Source organism: Podarcis raffonei, chromosome 11 (assembly GCF_027172205.1).
Source record: "Podarcis raffonei isolate rPodRaf1 chromosome 11, rPodRaf1.pri, whole genome shotgun sequence".
NCBI lineage: Eukaryota > Metazoa > Chordata > Lepidosauria > Squamata > Lacertidae > Podarcis > Podarcis raffonei.
Window position 1 is genome coordinate 44,208,380 of NC_070612.1, and position 23,795 is coordinate 44,232,174.

The following is a 23,795-nucleotide window of genomic DNA, read 5'->3' on the forward strand; positions in this document are numbered from 1 at the left end:
AAGGGGAAGCACAGAAGTGGGAGCAAGAAAGGAACAGCAGGGAACATTGTCACATTTGTTTAGCACCAGACTATTTTTTTGCTAAAAGCCTAAAAGGAGTACTTAATGAAAGCATGTAAAATAAGATACTGGATCAAAACTTGATTGATTAGCATTTGCTCTACAAATCCGCAAACATATATCAGATTATTATAAACTTTAATACCAAACAAACCTTTTGACACTCCGATATATGCTTCTGCTTATGTTGTTCAGCAAATCTATTTTTTCCTGTTGTGTTTCCTATTGACTTGTTTTTCTTTTCATTATGAGTTAAGCGATAACAGTTTTATGTAAAGTGGTGTCTGAAAAAAGTGTTTGTAAACTGGGGGAACGCCATGCTTTACACGCTTTATCCTGACAAGATTAACGGGGTGGTAAAGCATAAACATGCCTCTTTTAAATTAAAGTAGAAAAAGGATCAAGGGAGTGGGTGGGAAGGGTAAAAGACCAGACCCAAAATTGCTGCTTATTTACATCTCAAGAGAAGTCTCCATTTCCATTTCAATAGAAGCCTCCATTAGTGCTTATAGGAACTCATCTGGAAATGCATATAGCAGTTGGCAGGGGGAAAGTTAATTTTCTCAGTAGCAGTCAGGCATGGCGGCATTGCTCATCTGCTTTCCCAGTACTGAGCATCACTGCTGCTTCCTGAGAGGGGAGATCCAGGGAGCTCAGGGTGATGCTGGAAATGCAGCAGAGCCAATCTGGTGCTTCCTCCTGCCGTGCCTGCGCCGCACTCAGCTCCTCTGCACCTCTCAGGAACCAATAATAACACTCAGTGCTGGGAAGGCAGGTGAGTAGTGCAGCCTTGTCTTCCAGACCGTTATGGCTCCCTCCTCATTCCACGTGGTTCTGCTGTTTAAAGACATACAAATTCATTGCATTCGCGCTCTTGAATGCATCACACTTCGAGAGAATTCTATTTGGTTATGTTATCAAATCCCAGAATGGATTTTTAGTACTTTAACTGCTGATTTCTATCTTTGTAGCTTTTCTAAAATGGCATCTTCCCAGTGCTTTTTTTCCTGGGAGTACGCATACCCCTAAACATTTTGTGAATCTAAGTTTGGCCTCATTGAGGGGCAGTATTTCAATATGAGTAGGAAAATGAGAGTACCCCTAAACATTTTTTTTAGAAAAAAAGCACTGCATCTTCCTAAATTCATACAAACCTGTAAACATTATAGCATTCCTTTTTGATAACGTATGCCAATGTGAGACTATTAACTACAATGGTACCTTGGGTTACAAACACCTCAGGTTACAGACTCCGCTAACCTGGAAGTAGTACCTTGGGTTAAGAACTTTACCTTGGGATGAGAACAGAAATTTTGCGCCGGTGGCCTGGCGGCAGCCGGAGACCCTATTGCTAAAGTGGTACCTCAGGTCAAGAACAGTTTCAGGTTAAGAACGGACCTCCGGAACGAATTAAGTTCATAACCAGAGGTACCACTGTACACTCTTATGCCTGATGATTAGAAGAGCAGTTTGAAAACAAATGCATTGAAAGACTCTCCTCTTCCTTCTATTTGAAGTGGTTTGGAAACCTAGTTACCATGAATTGGTGGAACGACATATGGCTTAACGAAGGATTTGCATCTTACTTGGAGCTTCTCGGTACATATTACATAATGCCCACAATGCCTCTGGTAGGTGTGAACTATATCATCGTTTATATAAAGTTTATCCAAACTGTGGGATTGTTTTCAGTCCCTTGAAACTAATGGGATCTATGCAATGGTTCTTTCAGGTCTTAGAGGGCCTCAGTTTAGATCCAGTCTCAGCATTCTCCTTTCTGCTGCCTCCACCTACTTTCCTGCTTACATATGAGCCCCTATCCACCCACTGAACTAGTACAGTCCACGCACAGATTTGCCACTTCATCTCACCTTTTTGAGAACTCATCCATTAGCTGTCCTAGCAGCCTTACAGTTCTCCATCAAGGCCAGTAAAGGTAAAGGTAAAGGGACCCCTGACTGTTAGGTCCAGTTGCGGACGACTCTGGGGTTGCAGCGTTCATCTCGCTTTACTGGCCGAGGGAGCCGGCATTTGTCCACAGACAGCTTCCGGGTCATGTGGCCAACATGACTAAGCCGCTTCTGGCGAACCAGAGCAGCGCACGGAAACACCATTTGCCTTCCCGCTGTAGCGGTACCTATTTACTTGCACTTTGACGTGTTTTCAAACTGCTAGGTTGGCAGGAGCAGGGACTGAACAATGGGAGCAAATCCCATCGCGGGGATTCGAACCGCTGACCTTCTGATCAGCAAGCCCTAGGCTCTGTGGTTTACACCACATGGACACCTGCGTCCCAATCAAGGTCAGTAGGTGGCTCCAAATCCCTTAGCAGAATCCACTTTTTGAGTCCACGGCTCCCTTGACCAACTGCAGCACCCCTGTGGTTATGTCACCCCTTGTCTGCAGAGCTGGCAGCCTTTCACCCTTTTTCAAGCACCCTCCCTTGTGGAGCGTCCCCTCATCTTCCTCCCCTCTCCTTGGAAGTCCTCTGGGCAGCCACTGTTGCCGCTCCTGGTCTCTGAGCTGCCCCCCCCCGCCCCAATGAGAAGTGCCTCCTCACACTGCTCCACAGGGGCCTGGGAAGAGGATGCCCCCAGCCTTAGCGGCCCAACGGAGACTGGCTGAAGGTGAATGTGAGGTCAGCAGTGTGGTGTAGTGGTTAAGAGCGGTAGTCTCGTAATCTGGGGAACCGGGTTCCCGTCTCCGCTCCTCCACATGCAGCTGCTGGGTGACCTTGGGCCAGTCACACTTCTTTGAAGTCTCTCAGCCCCACTCACCTCACAGAGTGTTTGTTGTGGGGGAGGAAGGGAAAGGAGAATGTTAGCCGCTTTGAGACTCCTGAAGGGGAGTGAAAGGCGGGATATCAAATCCAAACTCTTCTCTTCTTCTTCTTCTTACCTTGAGAGGCAGCGGCAGGCGTGGCCAGTCCTGCCAGGCAGAAAGGATCCCCTTCAGCACCAGGCACTCAGCTCCCAGGCAGGCCTTGCCCACAACAAGCACAAGAAAGGCCAGCGCAGTGCCTGCTTGCCTGCCCAGCTTCCCACTTGTCTATCCATTCCCAACAGTAAGGGCTGACGGACTGGCTGGCTGGGCTCCCTTGCCTGCTTGCTTGCTTACTCCAAGGCCACCTCAGCTCCTGGCAACTAGCACCCCCTGGCCAGAGGCACCATTCACTTGGGAAGCACATTGTAGCCAGGGCTGCTGCAACAAACAGCTGTGCAAGCCTCTGGTAGGCAGAGATGCGAGAAGGCATTAGAGGAGGGAGGGAAGGAAAGAGGGACAGAGGTCAGTGTTGCCTGTTGCACCACTGATCATCATTCAAGGCATCCTAGGGTGCCACGGCACACTGGTTGAAAAACAGCTGCCCTAGCTAATAATCATGCCTTGTATACTAGGTCAAAGCTGTCTTCTACTGCTCTTTTGCGCTATGGTAATACTATAAACCATAGGTATTCTTTTTGTTGAAATTTTGTGCTATGTATTACTGAACTGATTCGCACTAATTATCTGTTGTTGTTTAGTCGTTTAGTTGTGTCCGACTCTTTGTGACCCCATGGACCAGAGCACGCCAGGCTCTGTAATGTAATGCTACGTTATCTGTAGCAGATGGTAATTAAAATTAGGACATGATACTGGTTTCCTGACAATTACATTTCACATGCTGGCATTCCACAAATTGACTTTCTGCGATAAGAATTTCAGCCAAATACAGATTTTCTTGAAAGGGGTTATGAATGCAATGACTTGAACGAAGGTTTTTAAATAGGAAGCCTATTAAATGTTTTATGAATTAAGTATAATTCTCAAAATAACTTAAAATGTGGTCTTTTATTTTTAGGTAAACATTGCTATTTTATGGTTATTTTCAGGACACCATCTTTAGTTACAATGTGGTTCAACCTGTCTTGCGCATGGATAATGAACTACAAAATCAGTCTTTATCAGACACAGGTGAAAGACAAGAATCGGGTGCATTACTTAAACTGTTTGGTTTAATAACATACAAGAAGGTAAAAACAAAATTTGTAAGCAGTATATTAAAGGATTTTATCGGTCACATGATTTGAAAAGTTAGTATGAAATTGTCACTTTTTCATAACATGAGAAAGGGAATTCTCTGCCTCCATTGAATTGAATGGTAAAGCCTTTATCACAGTTTTCCCCAAGCTGGTGCCTTCTATGTGTTTTGAACCACCACTCCTGTTGCCCCCAAACTGTTTAGCCAATGATCTGGAATGATAGGAGGGTACCAGGTTTGAGAAGGCTTCCTGCTGCATTCGAAGTGGAGTCTGTATATCAAATAGCAGTGTACAGTGCGGGGGAGACAGACGAGTGGCTCCTATGCACAGTTATGTTGGGGCAAGCCCCACTGAGAACAATGGCATTTACTTCAAAGGAAGCATGTATAGGATCACACTGTAAGTTAGGTCCATTCCTTTCAATCGGTCTGTTCTGAATAAAGCTTTGTTGAATACCACCCCATGTTCCCTTCACCTGTGAGGAGACACAATATGTGCCCACATATCTAGAACTGGAGAGGGTTTTTAAGGAAGAGAATGACTGCCCGACAGGTTTGATGTGGTCAGCAAACTTCATCATTGAATGCCACAAGTGCCTTTTTATTCTTCAGTCTGTTACTTCTGATTTGTGAATTTGGATCAATGTGGCTGTTAGGCTGTGTGAGATATTTTTACTCTTCTTTGTATCATTTGTGAAAATTACCTTAGTAATTATGTATGCCCATCCTAAATAAGGCATTCTGTGGCAAAATAGCCACTCACAAGATTCCATATAAAGCCATATAACAGTGTGAGATATACAAAATCTCATCACTTGGAGATGTATGATATGAGTGCAGGGAATCATTTTGAATAAACTGTATAATATAAAAAGACTCTATATGGTTTTGCTGCAACATTCACACAGCTACCCATCTGAAAACGCCCCCACAACAATCAATATATTTAATAAAACTACTAATTTGAATGTAATGTTGGTAGATTAATGTCTTGAGTTTCATGACTTGCAAAGTCTCATCATTCTAAATTCTAAATACATAAAGATAAATCATCTATATCCATATCTATTTTTCCCTCTCTCAGGGGGCTGCCATCATCCGGATGCTGTCCAACTTTGTGACTGAAAGGCTTTTAATGAAAGCACTTAATGTGAGTTTCAAAAACAACTTTACCAACAGTTGGATTCTCGACGACTACTCAAAATGTGTTGTCACTGTGAATTGACTAATTATACTTGTTTAATTACAGTCGTACCTGAATGCATTTTCCTTTTCAAATGCCAACCAGGATGATCTGTGGAATCACATTCAAAAGGTGATTAAAACCATTAGTGTTTTCGCTGGTGCTCTTGGAATATCCAGTGTGGGGGCATTCTTGGTCCTGTCCTGAAAGGCCTTCGAACCAGGGCTGTTCATGGCCTCTCAATAAGAACTGAGACCCAATCTGGCACTTTGTGTTGGCCCCAGGTCAATGTGGGGCCGAACTGACCCGTATCCATATGCCAAATCAATTTAGGGGCTAGCTCTAATGCTTAATTAGGGTTTTTCATCCTAGTTTAAACATGTGGTCAGGAGAGGGCTGGGAGACGAATGACCTGTTTGACTCTGCCTGATGTGGTGTTCAGGGTTCAGCTAAAACCAGTGCACAACACTAGTTTGAACCAACAGTGCTGAACTTACTGTTCAGATGCTCTGCTAGTTTGGCTCAGTGATGAGCAGCACCAAATACGTTCTGCATTAAGCCTCTTTGACATGTTTCCAAGTCAGGTCTTTCCCTGAGCAGCAGCTCATTTTTTTTATCTGATAGTTCAGGTGTGGGGAACCTTTGGCCCTCCAGATGTTGAACTACAACTTTCATCAGCCCCAGTAGGCACGTCAGGGATGCTGCAGTTCATCAACATCTGGAGGGCCAAACGTTCCCACATCTATGATAGCTTATGTCTGGTACGTGATATTACCTTGCAGGCAGTGGTTAATAGCCCATTTAACACACACAAAAGTCTATATGAATCTCAGTACATTTATATATCTGTAGTTGTCTATAGTCCTTTCCGCCACCATCTGTGGGCAGTCATGTGCCCTCAGTCAGCAAAGCATGGGTGTGTCAGAAAGCAGTGTGTGAAGTGCAAACTAATCCCACATGAAAAGTTTCTACTTACCGTATTTTTTTGCTCCATAAGACGCACCTAGTTTTTAGAGGAGGAAAGGGGGAAAGCCCAGTTTTTTGGGGGGATCAGCTCACAGTTGTGCAGCTTCTTTTGCAAAGGGGAAAAGCCCCCTTTTTTGAGGATCAGCTCAAGTTGTTGAGCTTACTTTGCAACGGGAAAATATCCTGTTTTATGGGGTTCAACTCACAGTTCTGCAGCTTCTTTAAGAAAGGAAAGGGAGCCGTTTCTACAGTTTCCAGACAGATAATCTAATCAGCCAGTCACATGTCCCTGGGGAAACAAACAGCCTTCATCTGCAGAACATTCAACAGTGGAGGTCTGGGCAAGGGGGCAGGGCCAGAAAGTGAGCCAGCAATCACCCACACATTCACTCCATAAGATGCACAGACATTTCCCTTTACTTTTTAGCAGGAAAAAAGTGCGTTTTATGGAATGAAAAATACGGTAATAAAGACTTGGGGAATAAAGTAGGTGGAGAAAAAGCCCCCACCCCACTTCAAGAACTGCTTAGATCAGGCATCCTATACATAATTGACAGTTTCATCACCCAGGCCAAATCACAAATTAGTATGGTAACTGGCTTCAATAGGATAAGTTGCTCTGGCAAATCTGGAGCTCAACAGGGGCCTTTCATCCCTCTTGGACCAGGCTATACCTCCCAGGCTCCCGTCCCTTCCTGAAGAGTAGAGAGTCTTAAAGTGGTAGTCCTTTGGCCTGAAGTCTAATACTCTGAGGCTTTGTGTGTTACCTGTATTTGCAAGGAGATACCAGTGAGCCTATGATGTGAAGAGACCAGTCACTCAGTCTTGCTTGGGTGGTACTGTCTCTGGACGTCTGTCTGAGGGATTCTGTTTCGAGAGGCTCCTGGCTGAAAGGGTTCAGCTCCACTCCAGAGTCAGGGCCTGGGTCAGGGGTCAGCAATCCCACATCTTGCACTGCTCAGCCCCCTGATCCAACGGGATCTTCTTCTCCGAGTTGGACACCTTGTTGCTGCTTGAGGTGGGTAATGGCAACCTTGCTTATGAAAACTGATCTGTAAAGTTCACCCCCCGCTCCATATGAGCTATTAAATGTTTAAGAATGCTGGATTTTACTTGTGTATGAACCAGCATATAGTACCTGGAAAACCTGCTGTTAGTACGAGTAGAAACATTGATGTGAAATTAAATAAAACAAACTGTTTTCTAATCCAGACTTTTCTTGAAGGTAGTAGATGAACAGAATGACCTCCAGTTGCCGGCGCCAGTAAAAGTTATAATGGACTCGTGGACCTGCCAGCATGGCTTGCCACTCCTAACAGTAAATCTGACCACTGGGAACATCAGTCAGGAACAGTTTTATTCTAAAAAAGGAACAAACAAGACCAAGTATGCCTAATTTAGGACAATTGTTTTAATTTTGATTTCATAAAGTACTTTGGTATATATTTGAATAGTATGTAACTCTTTTCTTCTGATAATCTTCTATTTTTGCCTGAACTATAATTACCCACATCTTCTGACTCTGCAAATTATGTTTTGCACTTTCCTTCCAAAGTAGACATTGAAATCCACCTTGGATGTCAACATGAATTATGGGGTTGTGCCAGAAAGATGTGAAACATGCACGCGAGGGGGGGGGGAGGGAAATGCAACCCTAGGGCTAATTTCTGATCCTCCACACTGTGGTTTGGATGATCATCTGAAATGGGCAGTTGCATTGTTTTTGTTCTCTATTAAGAGCTCTCAGTGGTATGCTGTAAACAGCTTTGAAGTTTTTCTTAAAAATATAAAGTGGTATAGAAACTAAATAAATAGTTGCATTTTGTCAAAGCACTGTTGATTCTCTTCACATTAAACTGAAAGGCTTTTACTGGTGTCAAATATATGACAACGTGTGCTGCCCCAAGTGTCGTGCACACACAACGTTTCCATAACTCCTATGATCTCAGATTTTGTGTCAGGATCACCTGGCATTTAATGCAAGATGCATCTTTTGGCTGATGGGGGGGGGTGGTGTGCATAAACGCGGCACACCTGGAACCTTGGGACTGTAATATCTGGGTTCAGTTTTCTGGGCTTTCAGGACCAACCATATTCATGTGAAGGCAATTTATTTTAACTGTTTTTATACCAAATTTTAAATTGTAACCTGTCCTGGGATCTGCTGGTGGAGGGTAAATAATAAATTTTATGAAAATTATGAAGATGAAAGCCGGGTGTGCTTAACAGTGCTTGCTTCTGTATGGATTGTTCCCACTACGTGAAACCACACTGCACAGAAATCCATGAGACTTGCTTGCAAGTAAATCAAAGGGCAAGTTCTGGTTCGGAGTGGAGCTGTGTGCACGACTGTGGCTTCCCAGTTATTTGTTATGGAAAGTGAAGGTTTGTCATGCATATACAAAGCTTGACTTTCCAAATCTCATGGAAGTTGGAATTGGGGTCTGGGAAAGTTAGTGTACCTTGAATTAAAACTCACACCAAAACTCAAGTTCCAGAGTAAGCTCTTCTTGCTCATGCCCAATATGATTAAAGTGAGTATTCTTTAGGTGCTGATGCAATTTGAAATGCACATTTAAAAAAGGATAAAGAAGTTAAAAGGAAAGGCTGAGAGAACTAGATTTTTTCCAGAAAATGTTTCCTAAATGTAAGTTATTTGGTTGCATTTGAACCATTTATTTACTTAGGTTCAATAAATAATCATGTGTTTTTGTCCTTAATGAAGCAATATGTGGACGATTCCCATTTCTTGGTTAAGAAACGGAACTGTACAACCTTTGGCATGGCTTGATAAGAGCAGCAGTAAGTAGTTTTCTCTCTCTCTGAATTTAAGAAAGCCTCTACAGTATTTGCAATACACAATCTTGAAAACAGGCTAAAAGCATATTAAGATCAATTCAAATAGCAGGGAGAAGGGGAACAAAATGCCAGATCTAGAGCTCTGCTGGGTTTGTGGCAGTAGGAAAAGAGGAGTGTGTTTTCCCCTCCCCTTCCCAGTCTGTTTCAGGGGCTGGCATATTTTCTCACCCCTAATGCTGGTGGAATAGGAACACTTTAGATCCATCACATTCAAGCACTCCCCAGCACATTCCCATTTTGCTTCTACTGACATTGGAGCCTCAACACGGTTAGGGAAAGAGACACAAGTTTCTGGCTTTATGATGTAGTGAGGAAGCACTGGTTTTAATAGTCATACTCCCATCTCTTTTGGGATATACCGTATTTTTCGCTCTATAGGACGCACTTTTCCCCCTCCAAAAATTAAGGGGAAATGTGTGTGCATCCTGTGGAGTGAATGCAGGCTCCTTGGCTTCAGCGATAGCAACGCGAAGCCTTCGAAGCGCAGAGGGAGCGCTCCCTCCACACTCCGGAGGCTACGTGTTGCTATCGCTGAAGCCTGGAGAGTGAGAGGGGTCGGTGCGCACTGACCCCTCTCGCTCTCCAGGTTTCAGGGATAGCCGCCTGAAGCCTTTGGAGCGCAGCGGGAACTCGCGCTGCGCTCCAAAGGCTTCAGGTTCCTTTTGCTGAAGCTGGGAGAGCAAGACTCTCCTGGCTTCAGCAGAGGGAGATCTGCGCAGTGCCCCTTCAGTGAAGCGGGAGGAGAAATGGAAGGGGCTCCGTTTCTCCTGCCGCTTTGCTGAAGGGGCGCTGAGCAGAGAGGGGGAGATATTTTTTTTCTTGTTCTCCCCCTCTAAAACAAGGTGCGTCCTATGGTCAGGTGCGTCCTATAGAGCGAAAAATACGGTACTAGCTATATTTCAGGAACTTGCTGTCTGGTGCATCAGTTTAAGATCCAGGCATAGTCCTGCAGTGTACTGTACTTCATCTTGTATTGATGTTTGCTGGGGATCATTAACAACAAGAACACATTATTTAACGGTATATGCCGCCCAGCTGACAACGTTGCCCCAGCCATTCTGGGAGGCTTCCAGCAAATTAAAACACAGTAATAATAATAATAATAATAATAATAATAATAATAATAATAATAATTTATTATTTATACCCCGCCCATCTGGCTGGGCCTCCCCAGCCACTCTGGGCGGCATCCATAAAAACCAAAAATACAGTAAAATATCACACGTTAAAAACTTCCCTGAACAGGGCTGCCTTAAGATGTCTTCTGAATGTCAGGTAGTTGTTTATCGCTTTGACATCTGCTGGAAGGGCGTTCCACAGGGCGGGCGCCACTACCGAGAAGGCCCTCTGCCTGGTTCCCTGCAGCTTTGCTTCTCGCAATGAGGGAACCGCCAGAAGGCCCTCGGCGCTGGACCTCAGCGTCCGGGCAGAATGATGGGGGTGGAGACGCTCCTTCAGGTATACTGGACCGAGGCCGTTTAGGGCTTTAAAGGTCAGCACCAATACTTTGAATTGTGCTCGGAAACGTAAGGCATCAAGCATTAAAAACTTGCCTATACAGGGCTGCCTTCAGATGTCTTCTAACAGTCCAATAGTTGTTTATTTCATTGACATCTGGTGGGAGGATGTTCTACAGGGCGGGAGCCACTACCAAGAAGGTCCTTTGCCTAGTTCCCAGGTTTGTTTGTTTTTTTGCTTTTTGTGCATTGTAGGAAGCACATTTGTGTATTTTCATATGTTTTATCTTACCTTAGAAATGAGCCCACAGTCTTCACATGCCTACAAAGACCACTAAATTCATGCCAACTTTGTTTCCTTCATGCCACTTGCAGAAATATTTCCAGAAATGAAGATATCAGATTCAGAACATGATTGGATTATTTTAAATGTGAATTGGACTGGCTACTATAGAGTTAATTATGACCAGAAGTCTTGGAGAAGACTGGCCAAAGTGCTTGAAAGAAACCCAAAGGTAAGGTAATGATTATTATACAGTCATGTGACCTTCTATGTCAAGACAACCTCCTTTTTTGTGTGGGGAGTTCAGCTTCTTTTTATATGTGGAGAATCACCTTTTTCTTTTACCACTGGTGATTCACCTTCTAAATGCTGCCACCAAATATTTGTAATATATATATATATATATATATATATATATATATATATATATATATATATTACCAATGCCTTTAATTATATTCCAGTAGCTGTGTTAATTTAGACATGATATAAAAACATGTCTGGCTGGTTTTGTAATTAAATAAAAGTAACAATATATTCTTCATTTATGATCAACTATACAGATATGATGTACCTTCTCTACATTATTTGTGTATGTATGCTAACTGAAGTTTGCTTATCCAGCTAGGGATTGGCTGATTGTCCTGCCTGTTAATATTAGGCAGACACCTTTGCTGTACTGTTTTTGCTACCCCCAATTTTTTTGTTTGTTTAGGCAAGTCTACCCAAACTCTTAATTTTATTTAGTATATCTGTTACAAAACTTCAGATTTTTAAAAAATATTTTGATATATTTTATGCCTACTTTAAGATTTTATTTTAATCGTATTTTGTTATGAAAATTTTACATTTTTAAAATGTAATTCCTTTGCTTGAGTTTTATGTAAACTTTGTTAAGTAAATGAAATCAATGTCCCAGTCCAAATGTGCAATATCTCACATTACATTCATCTTGGAATAATTGAGAACCATTTCAATTAAAAGTATCCATGATCTTGACTTCGGGTGCTACAGATTCTTGTTAATATCTTGAAATGCAGTAGACGTATTTAATGAACTGTTTGGACCTTTTGAACATCTTGATTTAATGGATGCAATTTTGCAGGCCATTCCTTCTGTAAGTAGATTCCAACTGTTCGGAGATGCCTTTGAGCTGCGATGGTAAGCATACCTCCCAAAGACAGGTTTTTGCTATATTTGTAAATGAGCTCCATACTTTTCCCACTTCTGTCTGCTTCTTTACACACACACACACACACACACACACACACACACACACACACACTTCTTTTGCACCACCTTTTGCTTTGAGAGTGCAGGGTGCTTAGCACAAAAGAGTTAAGGGGAAAGTGGACATGGATAATGTAGTCCTATGTTAGGCTGCTGCAGTTTCCCCAGTTCCTTAGAATAGCCACACCAGCTATGATGATCACAGCTGCAAATTCAATGAAAGAGCTCCCCCACCTTCCTTTCCCCTTGGCTTGCTCCAGTGATGGCCAAACTTGGCCCTCCAGCTGTTTTGGGACTACAATTCCCATCATCCCTGACCAAAGGTCCTGTTTGCTAGGAATGATGGGAGTTGTAGTCCCCAAAAAAGCTGGAGGGCCAAGTTTGACCATCACTGGCTTAGTCCCTCAACCAGTGTAAATGCACAAGCAGATTAGCTGCTGGAAAAGGAGTGGGAAACCTTTTGGTTCCATGAGCCCTGCAACTCCGTTGGGATTCGGTCGACAGGCCCTGATACAGGAGCAGAGTCTCTTTCTGGTGTTCCTTGACTTCAGCCACTTGGGAAAGGGGAGCAGTAATGCTGGCTTCTCCCCACCCCAACCTCCCAGCGGAACAGAGAGTTTCAGTGGAGACTGGAGAGGGCCATGGATCGCCAAGGGGGAACAGCAGCGTAGCAACCCCCCGCCAGCCCCTGGGATGGACCAGTGCAGTATTATAGCCTAAAACTAGGCAGACCCACCCATTCCAGAGGAGTGCTTGTTTGAAATCCCATCATTGTCACAAAGCCAAATTTTGCAACTGAGCATGCCATGCCTTATCTTTAAAAACTTGACAGGCAGTGCATGGAGACTGTTGGTACATCTTGGTTGCTTCTGTGCAGTCCTGAACATCTTGTGTCCACTGCCAAGCCTGTACCATTATGTGCCGGAATAAATATCTCTTTCTTTACCTATACACAGCAACTGTTGTCTGCATGTATTGGGTGTGAGGCATGACACATTTTGACCTGGTGGGCCAGATATTTCTCTTGCCCCACCATCATCCTGTGGTCCAATTCTGACAGGTGAGTGGGATCACCCAACTGTCAATCATCTGAGGTCATAATGATGCCTGGCAATTGACAAGCGGTGGTCCCACCTCTCTCTCAAAGTTGGCCTATAGGGCTGGGGGGAGATAGTGACAAAACAGGATAGAGTTCCCTGCGCATTCGCTGACGGCAGCCGTTGGGTGTCAGTCCTGCTTTCTGCAGGGTTTTGGTGTGTGAGAACCAAGCAGGATTGAACCCTCTGTGCATCAGCTTTCTGCAGGGATCAGCTGTGTATCTGCCTCCCCCACACCTGATGACAGGTGGTTAGGGAGCAATGACCTTGCAGACCAAGTTTGTCCCATGGTCCAGAGGTTCCCACAGATTTAGAATCATAGACTTGTAGAGTTGGAAGGAACCGCGAGGCTCATCTAGTTCAACTCCCTGCAAATGCAGGAATCGTCCGCCCAACGCGGGGCTCAAACCCGCGACCCTGAGTCTCATGCTCTACCGACTGAGCTTCCCTACCCCTGTGCTACAATACACACGCCTATGTATCCTGGCAATATTGATGCAGCATTACAGTAGAGCAGAAGAATAATTAGTTCAAATTTTTGACTGAAAAATACCATATTTTTCGCTCTATAAGATTTCGCTCTATAAGACGCACCAGACCACAAGATGCACCTAGTTTTTGGAGGAGGAAAACAAGAAAAAAAATATTCTGAATCTCAGAAGCCAGAACAGCAAGAGGGGTCACTGTGCAGTGAAAGCAGCAATCCCTCTTGCTGTTCTGTGATAGCTGCGCAGCCTGCATTCACTTCATAAGACGCACACACATTTCCCCTTACTTTTTAGGAGGGGAACAGTGAGTCTTATAGAGCAAAAAATACGGTATTTCTTCTAGAAGCAGTGGTTTGACTGAAAATAAAAGAAATGTTTGGGATTTATTTCTAACTTGGGATCTTTGTCCATAAATCTGAAATCTGGACTTGCTAGGATTCAGGCTAACAGCTTGGCTTCCTTAGCCTGTTGCGGTATTTCCTTCACTGTTCTGTTTAATCAGTTAAGATGTACACTGACCATAATGAAGACCTGCATTATTTGTCCCTCAAATGTATAATTTGCAGCACACTTTAAGCTGCTTACTCAGAAGCAAGTTCGACACAGCAGACTCCTTGGTGTGTTTAGGATTAGAACCTTACTCATAGAGGCTTTTGCCTGTGCAGCCAGCAGCCGATCACATAGCGAGTTCTCATAGACAACTTTGATCCTGCACTCCAAACATGTGCTTCCTGGCCTGCCTCTAGCCTGTGTCTTGCTCCGGCCCTCTCTTTGCTCCAGTTCTGAGTCCAGCCCACCTGGCCTCCCTTCTCCAGCCTCAACCTGCTTCCTGACTCTGCTTCCAGCTCCGCTTCCTCCTCCTATAAATTGCCTGCCTGGAATATCACCATTCAATAATATTTGAACTGTGAGTATATATACACTGCTGTCTGCTGTACCTAATTCTGCTGGGACTTCCCTCCATTTGAGTCCTGACACGTAAACCATTAAAGTTGGGGTCATAATGCCACATTAGTTACACTGTGTGGGGTGCAGCACCGTGTAGGAAGTGATTGGGGTTATGAAGCTTCCCTTGCTGTTGTGTGATTTCAGACCCTTCATGTGGGATGCTGCTTCTGCATGAAGTTTCTCCCATTGCATTGCTGTCACTTAAGTTCCTTAGCAATTTAAGATTGTGCTTGAATCTGATTGATTTCACTTGGATTCAATCTAAAATAACATTGTGTGCCCAGGCGGAGATCCCCTAACTCCGAGAGACCACCAGAAGGAATAATGACTTCTGACAATGTGCTAGGGAATTAAAAATTGGCCACAACTTTATTAAACCTTTCAGATGCAGAAAGACCTCAGCTTAGGTATCAGGCATGTATCCCTCCCAGCTCCCCAGCTGGGGAAACGGGGGCTCCTCAGGGTGAATGGGATATGTGAGGGTGCACTGCAAGATGCTTGTGTACGCAGGCAGCCCACCCCATATCCGCTCAACGCAGGGGAGTTCACTGATAACCTTTCAATGTGTGGCCATTGACTCCCTTTTCATAAACCCCTTTAAGAGGGGACCCTGGAATCTTTGTCGCAGGGGGGGGGTTCAGTCACCCCCCCCCATTTAGGGAAGATAGACCAAAGGATTCCACCCAAGACCTCAAACCGCCAAAGTTGTGACAATTGCTACGGGGAAGGCAAAACCTGCCAATGCAGGGAAATTCCTTCCCGGCTCTTCAACAGCAACCATCAAAAGACTGTAGCAGCGCCCGCTGAACAGGAAGGGAAATTGTTAACCTGAAAACAAGCATTAAGCAAAGGGAGGGGTGGGTGGGTGAAGCTCCGGAGACGACTGCATGGTTGCTGCTGGCTCCGCCTCCTATTTATGCTCCACATGATGCTGATAGGTTAAGTGGGGTTTGGCGGGAACCCCCAATGACTAGCACAGGGAGGCGGGCCAGCCCAACCAGCTGGCCCGGGGGTGCTGTGTGCGGTCCTGCAAAGGGCGCCCACAAAGGGAGGTGTGAGCACTCATTCCCTGGAAACCACCCATAGACCTTGGTGCCTGGGGATTTTCTCAGCCCATCGACACTTTTTAAACTTTCACTTCCTATAACTGACAACTGTGAAGCTACACATGTGCAAATGGCCCCACTTTGAATCACAGCTTCACATTCGCCGGATCATGACCTTTGCATGGAAGCAAGTTCTGTGGATTTCAGGAGAATCTGCTTTCATATAAAGGACTCTTTGCATATCATTTCTAAATGGAGACACTTCAGCTTGTAAACAACCCAGCATTCCCCTAGCACAGGGGTAGGCAACCTAAGGTCCGCGGGCTGGATGCGGCCCAATCGCCTTCTCAATCCGGCCCATAGACAGTCTGGGAATCAGCTTGTTTTTACATGAGTAGAATGTGTCCTTTATTTAAAATGCATCTCTGGGTTATTTGTGGGGCCTGCCTGGTGTTTTTACATGAGTAGAATGTGTGCTTTTATTTAAAATGTATCTCTAGGTTATCTGTGGGGCATAGGAATTCATTCATTCCCACACACACACCCCGAATATAGTCCAGCCCACCACATGGTCTGAGGGATGTTGGACCGGCCCACAGCTGAAAAAGGTTGCTGACCCCTGCCCTAGCAAAATATTCTTTTGTGAGCTCTCTTTAAAGTATTTCAAGAGCAGACCATTTATTTGCTTGTAATCATTGTCTAATAATGAAAACATGCATACACATATGTGCATAGCTGCTTGTATGCATTGCTTAAATATGATTTCTTTTAATACAGGTCTGGTTATACTGAGTATGATACGCCACTATATTTAACTAAGTACCTTGAAAAGGAAGATGATACCTTAGTGTGGCAATCGGTACTGCATCATCTAGAAGTTGAGAGTTGGGGGCTCATTCAGAGGGATTATGAATTATATCCAGTTTTAAAGGTATCTAAATTCTGAAATTTAGGGTTCTTATTTTACAATGAGTACAGATACTTGCTGGTGTGACATTTCCCTATTTGAATGCATGCAGAAAAGTGGCCATTAATGTAACGTCCAAAGAGTTAGCTATATGTCTTGCTGTCCACTTAGGAATTATGTGTTATTTCCATCCTCATTCTAAGTAGAAAAAACATTCACACAAGCATCAGCAATATGTTCTGTTATTTCGTCAGTGAAATATTTTTTTTGACATTGCAGGGCCATATTTTAATATAAATTAGATATAATAATATCTGCTATAATCGTTGTTATTGCCATTCAGTGGTCTAAAACGCTAAATATTGTACAGAACACATGGGGGAAATATCCTTGTCCAAACAGGCTTTCTATCACATGTAGACAAAGGAAATAATAATAAAATAAATATTGGAGGAGGAAAAGGTAAATGCTAAAATGAAAACCACAGTACCTTAACCTAGGTTATCTACTTAAGGCTGCGTGCAGTCTCTATACACGCTTACCTGGGACAAAAAGAAAATTTATTTCAGTGGGACTTCTGAGTAAATATGAAAAGATTGTGCTGTTTGTATTAGAAGAAATGTAATAAAAGTAGAGTTCAACTATATATTACATCTTTCTCTTTTCTCCAAAGAAATATTTCTTAACAAGGATTTCACCAATATGTCATCATTATACAACTCTCCTTCGTCAGAGCTTTCAAGTACTGGAAGATGAATTTTATACTGTGTAAGTCCTTAATTTTGTTTACTAAACCAGCATCCTTATCATGGAACGTGCAACATAAAGGTAAGCCATCAGGTTATGTCTATCAGCTGCACCACGCTGGGTCTCTAGCACACTGTACATGCTATATGGAAGAGGAGAAATATGGTCTGTTTAATTATAAACAACGCATAAATTGCAATGACCAACAAAAACTGATGATTAAAATCTTTTGTTTTATGTAATACTCTTCACAATCCTAAATTTGAAAGTTCAGCGCTGAGAACTTTAGAAAATGCAACATTGCTACTTCATTACTGTCCTTTCCTTTAAAAAATTCCTGCTAGTTACAGGTACAAATCCTTCTGTGATTTCCCACCTCCACCCTATCCTGTCCCTGGTCTTGTAAATTTAGTGCTAGTTTTTCGAGTCGCCCTGTCATCCAAGCATATGAACATAGATGGGGAATCTATTCAACCACGGGATAGAATTGCAAATTTGGAAGAAATTAAAAAGCCACCTGGCCGAACCCCATGCACAGAAACAGAACTATTCTCTCATCAATCCCACCCTACTTCTGAAATCAGATTGTGCAGTCCCGATGAGAGCAGATAAACTGGACAATAGGAACATAGAAAGCTGCCTTATTGGTTTATCTAGCTCTGTGTACTGTATACATGTAACTGGCAGCAACTCTCCAGGGTTTCAGACAGGTAACCTTTCCTAGCCTTACCTGGAGATGCTGGCAAACTGGTACTTGAATTCAAAGCAGATGCTCTACCAATGGGCCATGGCCATTCCCTATAAATAAACTCACATAAAAACTCAGGTGCCCAAAGGTGCAGTTCCAGGTGACTCCAGTGGTGGTGCATTAGTTCACATCAACTCCCCCCCTTTTTTGGAGCAACACATTTAATATGTTTTTCTGTCTGTCTCCTTTTATTTATTCATTTACATTTTGTTCTTTCTTCCAAAAAGGGGCATAGGAACCATTATAAAAACTGCATGTTGGTTGGGGGTCCGTGACTGTTTAGACCTTGCTTCCGAAATCTTCACCAAGTGGATGAACGACCCCGATTTTGAGTGAGTATGGTGCATAATATCTGTCTGCAAATTTACGACTGAGAAAATACTAGCTGGTTACGGATGATTTCCGCAGGGGTTCAGTAAAAAGGATTTTCTTCCCCTTCTGACAGGTCAGATACATATTTGGTAATAAAGAATCATAGAATTGGAAGGGACCCCTAACACCCCTGCAATGCAGCTGTCCCATACGGGGATTGAACCTGCAACCTTGGCATTAACATCAGCACCATGCTCTAACCAACTGATCTTTCCAGGCTGTCGTGTATTGGAGCAAGTGAAATTTTCACAAAACCCTTCACCAAAAAAACGGTTATTCAGTACACAGAATGGCTGAGTAGGTTTTTCTTTGCGTTAGGTGTTGATTCATTTGGAAGGGGCCACAATTAGAGTGTGAACGAGGGGTAGAAGTTAGCTTCACACATGGCAATACAGTAACACATCAGTTCATATTAGCAAAGTAATAGTTATAGTTAAAGAAGTTCAGTTGTTCTTTGAACAGCATATTGCTGCACAAATAAGTGAAATTGTAATAGTCCAAGTAATGTTCATCGTTTTCTCCGTTGACTGCTTTCCACCATAATTAACAAAGTAGAAATACTAAAGGCTTTTCAATAAAAACAAATGCTTTTCAATAAAAAGGAGAGATCGTAAACATTTCTGAAATATTCACAGAAGTTTCTTAGTTGAAGATTTGAAAGATTTTCAGAATTCTCAAGTTAAATATTTGAAAACACAAAATTTCAAACTTGGCTTAATTATTCTCATGATGCTGTCCTCTTTGTACGTAGGTCATGTTTTTATAGGAATACTCCATTTTATCAGAAAAGAGTATAGCATTCCCAAATGTGAATCTTCCAATTAGCAAATTCTCATTTTTTGAAACGGAGAACTCTAAATTCCTTTTGTCTCAACCACAGTGTATGATGTGAAATTCCATCAGCCATAGTGACAGATTTCATTATGTCAATAGGTTATTTTAAATTGTGAAACAAAGGACTGCATGGTGCCCGTTCTAAGTGATATTCCTTCTCTTGCAGGGTTCCTGTTTCTATTAGCAGTGCAATTCATTGCTTTGCTATTCAGCTGGGTAGTGACAAAGAATGGGACTTTGAATGGCAAATGTACAAGCGGAATAATAGTGAAGGAAATTATCACCTACTCTTCGCCATGAGCTGTACCCGTGAGCCATGGTTACTTCAAAGGTGACCGTCATTAACTTACTGTTTCAGTGCATTAAAAAAATGTTTGCCAGATTTGTTGTTGGCATCCGTCTGTCTCAAAAGACAATGGAGTGTGCCTGGGTGTGTGTGGGGGGGGCGGTGAAGTCAAACCGCTGTTTTAACAGCACTGAAGTGACCTCTTCAGGGCTTAAGCCCATATGGAGGTCCTGGTCTGCCTAGGTGACAAGACCCCATTCTCAGCCTCACTGATGTAGTCCAAAGGAAAGCAGAGCAATACATTTGGCACCAGCTTGGCTCCAGGAGTTGCTGGAAGGAGGCATACAAGGTGCCATTCAAATGTCTTAGGGACTCTACTCCAGATTTGTTTGAAAATCAGTAACATTATACATCTTATGCATGCAAGTTTTTCTCTGGACAGGGGAAATTCACTACTGAATTTTGCGATCCCTTATAATACTACTGAGGGACGTGGGTGGCGCTGTGGGTTAAACCACAGAGCATAGGACTTGCTGATCAGAAGGTCAGCGGTTCGAATCCCCATGACGGGGTGAGCTTCCGTTGCTTGGTCTCTGCTCCTGCCAACCTAGCAGTTCGAAAGCACGTCAAAGTGCAAGTAGATAAATAGGGACCGCTCCGGCGGGAAGGTAAACGGCGTTTCCGTGCGCTGCTCTGCTTCGCCAGAAGGTGGCTTAGTCATGCTGGCCACATGACCCAGCTGTCTGTGGACAAACGCCGGCTCCCTCGGCCTATAGAGTGAGATGAGCGTGCAACCCCAGAGTCGGTCACAACTGTTTTTGTTTTGTTTTACACAATCCATTCCATGACCTCTCCACAGCTGTTGCTCCCCTCTCTTGATGTGAGTGAAACACCTAGCAACACAACCAACACAAACCCTTGCTGTCCAAGTCTAGCACACAATCTTGCAGAGTTTGTTAGGAAGGCAATCTTCTTCTTCAGGATAAAGTTAGCTAATGTGCACTCAGAAATCCTCCCTTCCTCCACAACACTTCAGAACTTGCTCCTTGATTATCAGGTTGGCGGGATATCACACATGCACACAAAGGATTTTTTTCTTGAACGGGACATTCTTGGATGGAAGTTGAATTACTCTCAGCACTTGGGGGGGGGGAGAAGAGAACACAACTGGTGGTTTGTTAACTAGGGGCCTGAGTGGTGTAGTTAAGAAAGTCCATCTTTAATTAACAAAGTAGTCTCTGGTGTCTGCGACTTTAGGAGAAATTGTCCACAGCTGCACCTCTGTGGTCATAAGACAAAAATTTAGAGCAAGTTTCCATCTTGCTTAAAAAAAGACAACATTTTTAGGATTCTCTGGATAGGTCAGGCTTCAGCAGGGGCTTCCTCTAAGACAAATAATACGCATTCCAGTGGCTTTGTGCTGGTCCCGTGGGTTACTCGAGAGGCGAGGTCCAAGTCTGGTTTGTGGTCAAAGGTGCAACGTAGTAGCTGAATAATAAATAATAATAATAATAATAATAATAATAATAATAATTTATTTATACACCGCCCATCTGGCTGAGTTTCCCCAGCCACTCTGGGCGGCTCCCAATCAAATGTTAAAAACAGTACAGCATTAAATACTAAAAACTTCCCTGATGTCTTTTAAAGATAGGATAGCTGCTTATTTCCTTCACATCTGAAGGGAGGGTGTTCCCCAGGGTGGGCGCCACTAGGCAGAAGACCCTCTGTTCCCTGTAACCTCACTTCTCACAATGAGGGAACTGCCAGAAGGCCCTCGGCGCTGGATCTCAGTGTCTGGGCTGAATGATGGGAGGTGGAGACGCTCCTTCAGGTATACAGGACCGAGGCTGTTTAGGGCTTTAAAGGTCAGCACCAACACTTTGAATTGTGCAGGGCAGGGACAGGCTTGCAAGCAGGGAGCTGAGGCAGGTCAGGAGCTCAGGCAGGAAAGCAGGACAGGGTACAGGCAGGAACTGGCAACCAACAATGTTGCTCCCGCAACTTGGGACTGGGGCTGGCTGTCTTTTATCTGCCCCGAGGCATAGGGCGGCCCCGATCCTCTGGTGACTCGCCTCTCCTGGCTTGGAGGTGAGCACTCTTCCTGCGGGAATTTCGTTCCCTCTGCCTCTCTGCCCTGAGCCTCTGCAGCTCAGGAGAGGCTGGAGGGTTACCGGACCCAGAGGCAACCTCAGCTTCCCCTGACAGGGCTGAGAGTGGAGCACCTGCAGGCAATGGGTTCTTCATCACCTCAGGAGCCAGAGCAGACTTAGCTGGTGCCTGCACCTGAGGATCCAGCACAGGTGAGGACCCTTCAGGCTCATGCCCCAGCCCCGGCTCAGCTGGTTCTGGAGGCAGGGAATCCTGTGCAGGCTGGGATCCCTCAGGTTCAACATCCGAGTCTGATTCCCAGGCCATCACAGGCTTACAGAAAGCTACCAGGTTGGTCAGATTTTGCATTCACATGCAGGTTCTTCACATGCAGCCCTATTTGTCTCCCCTCCACAATGTAAAATATATGAAGATGGAAGTCTGGTGCTCATCTTAGAAGTGTTTTGGAAATTGTTTTCTTTATTATAATTTTTATGTTTATTTTGAATAAACTTCTCTTTAGATACTTGCAGTATATCCTGAACGATTCTGTAATTTCACCAGATCTTGTATCAGAAGTAATTAGACACGTGGCAGAAAGTGAGGCTGGCCACTGGATAGCATGGAAATTCATAACAGAAAATTGGTCGCGTTTATATAATAGGTATGGCAAGCAACTGCTTTACGCATTTTCCCTTTAACTTGATTTTTTAATGTTAATCTGCTGGGTCCGGTAGGGTTGAAGTGTTAATTGCTTTGCAAATGTTTTGTTTTACTTGGCTATCAGCAGAATAAGGGATAAAATTCCTCCCCCCCAAACCCCTCCCCCCAGACAATGGTGATGTTCTTGAGAATCTATTAAGCACATTAATTTACTGGAAAAGAGAATAAACACCACAGCATTAAAAAATGAACAGATATTTAATGTTATATACTTGAATATATAAATGAAAAGTATCCAAAACTCATTGGCTTGGAACCAACATATTATCTCAAATCCATTTGCGGAAGGAGTGGAAGTTCCTAATCATGGAAAACAGGGCGGGAAGCCACCCCCCCAATTCCACTTTGCCATGGGATATTCCAAAGTATCTCCCATACTGTTTCAGAGTTTTCTTTCTTTTTTAATAATATTTATTGATTTTCAACAATACAAAAAAGAGAAAAAGACAAAAAAGGACATATAACAAAAACAAAAAACAAAAAACAAAATAATACATTTAAACCCATCTTTCATTTGCTTGTTTCTATGACTTCCTCACTTTTGTATTCCGCTTCAAATATTGTTTCAGCAAATCCCTCCCATATATTTAATTGATATATTTAAACATTTTCTTAATCTTCAATAGCATCATAGTTATCCAAAAGTAATTGTATAAAGTCTCACCCAATTTATACAAAGTCCAATAAACCTATATCCACCGTTATATAGTTTCACCAACACTTTGGCAATTTGCTATAACTTTTAAACTTAAAATAAAATTTACACACTTTGCTTTCCCCAAATTTCCCCCCCATCACCCCCCTGGTCCCAATGGCTGCCTGGCCTTCCCGTCGAATTCCATATTGTTGCTTAATCTGGAAATCTAATATCAGAGGCTCTTAGATTTCCTCCCAGTCCCTTCTGCATATTTCGTTTATACCCTTTCATTTCTCTTTTATACTCTCTCATTTCGTCTGACTCATCTCTGAAGAATTTCATCCTAGCATTAAAATTGCAATCTTTCTGTAGGTCAACCAAAATTCCACAAGTGGGGTTATAATTGATGTTACTCTTCAAGAGATATATCAAAATACCTCTAGTCCCACACACCCCAAGTCCATCCATCTCTTTTAAACTCAAGTCCATGTCCATATCTCCACAGTCCCAAAATCCATATAGGACAGAGTCCTTCCACTTGATCAGACCGGATTGGCATCCTGTAGTCTCCGCCTGTCCATCTGCCATATCTTTACCATCTGTCCTTAATTTATAATCCACAGTTTGCAGTTGTGCATTCCTAGATGGCTCAAATATAGCTTCACTCTCTCCTCCATCCTTTCCTTCCAATAAGTCAGCCTGATCCAGAGAGTTCTTTTCCTGTTGTCCACTGTCCCGTCCATTTATAAAATCAAGTTTCTTTTGAAGGCCTTCCAGCTGGCAATTTATCTTGTACAGTAGGTTTGTTATTGCTT

General features: G+C 43.4%; 1 protein-coding gene across 1 annotated transcript in view; it reads left to right on the forward strand.

Moving 5' to 3' along the window:
* LVRN (laeverin) overlaps window positions 1-23,795 on the forward strand; it is a 44,541-nt gene that overhangs the window by 17,274 nt on the left and 3,472 nt on the right. Inside the window, exons 6-18 of the mRNA XM_053407961.1 lie at window positions 1,578-1,691; window positions 3,930-4,070; window positions 5,163-5,228; window positions 5,328-5,393; window positions 7,453-7,613; window positions 8,953-9,029; window positions 10,919-11,058; window positions 11,932-11,987; window positions 16,413-16,566; window positions 17,216-17,310; window positions 18,265-18,369; window positions 19,410-19,574; window positions 22,144-22,284. Of these exons, the coding sequence (XP_053263936.1) occupies window positions 1,578-1,691; window positions 3,930-4,070; window positions 5,163-5,228; window positions 5,328-5,393; window positions 7,453-7,613; window positions 8,953-9,029; window positions 10,919-11,058; window positions 11,932-11,987; window positions 16,413-16,566; window positions 17,216-17,310; window positions 18,265-18,369; window positions 19,410-19,574; window positions 22,144-22,284 (1,481 nt within the window). The remainder of the gene's footprint in view (window positions 1-1,577; window positions 1,692-3,929; window positions 4,071-5,162; window positions 5,229-5,327; window positions 5,394-7,452; window positions 7,614-8,952; window positions 9,030-10,918; window positions 11,059-11,931; window positions 11,988-16,412; window positions 16,567-17,215; window positions 17,311-18,264; window positions 18,370-19,409; window positions 19,575-22,143; window positions 22,285-23,795) is intronic.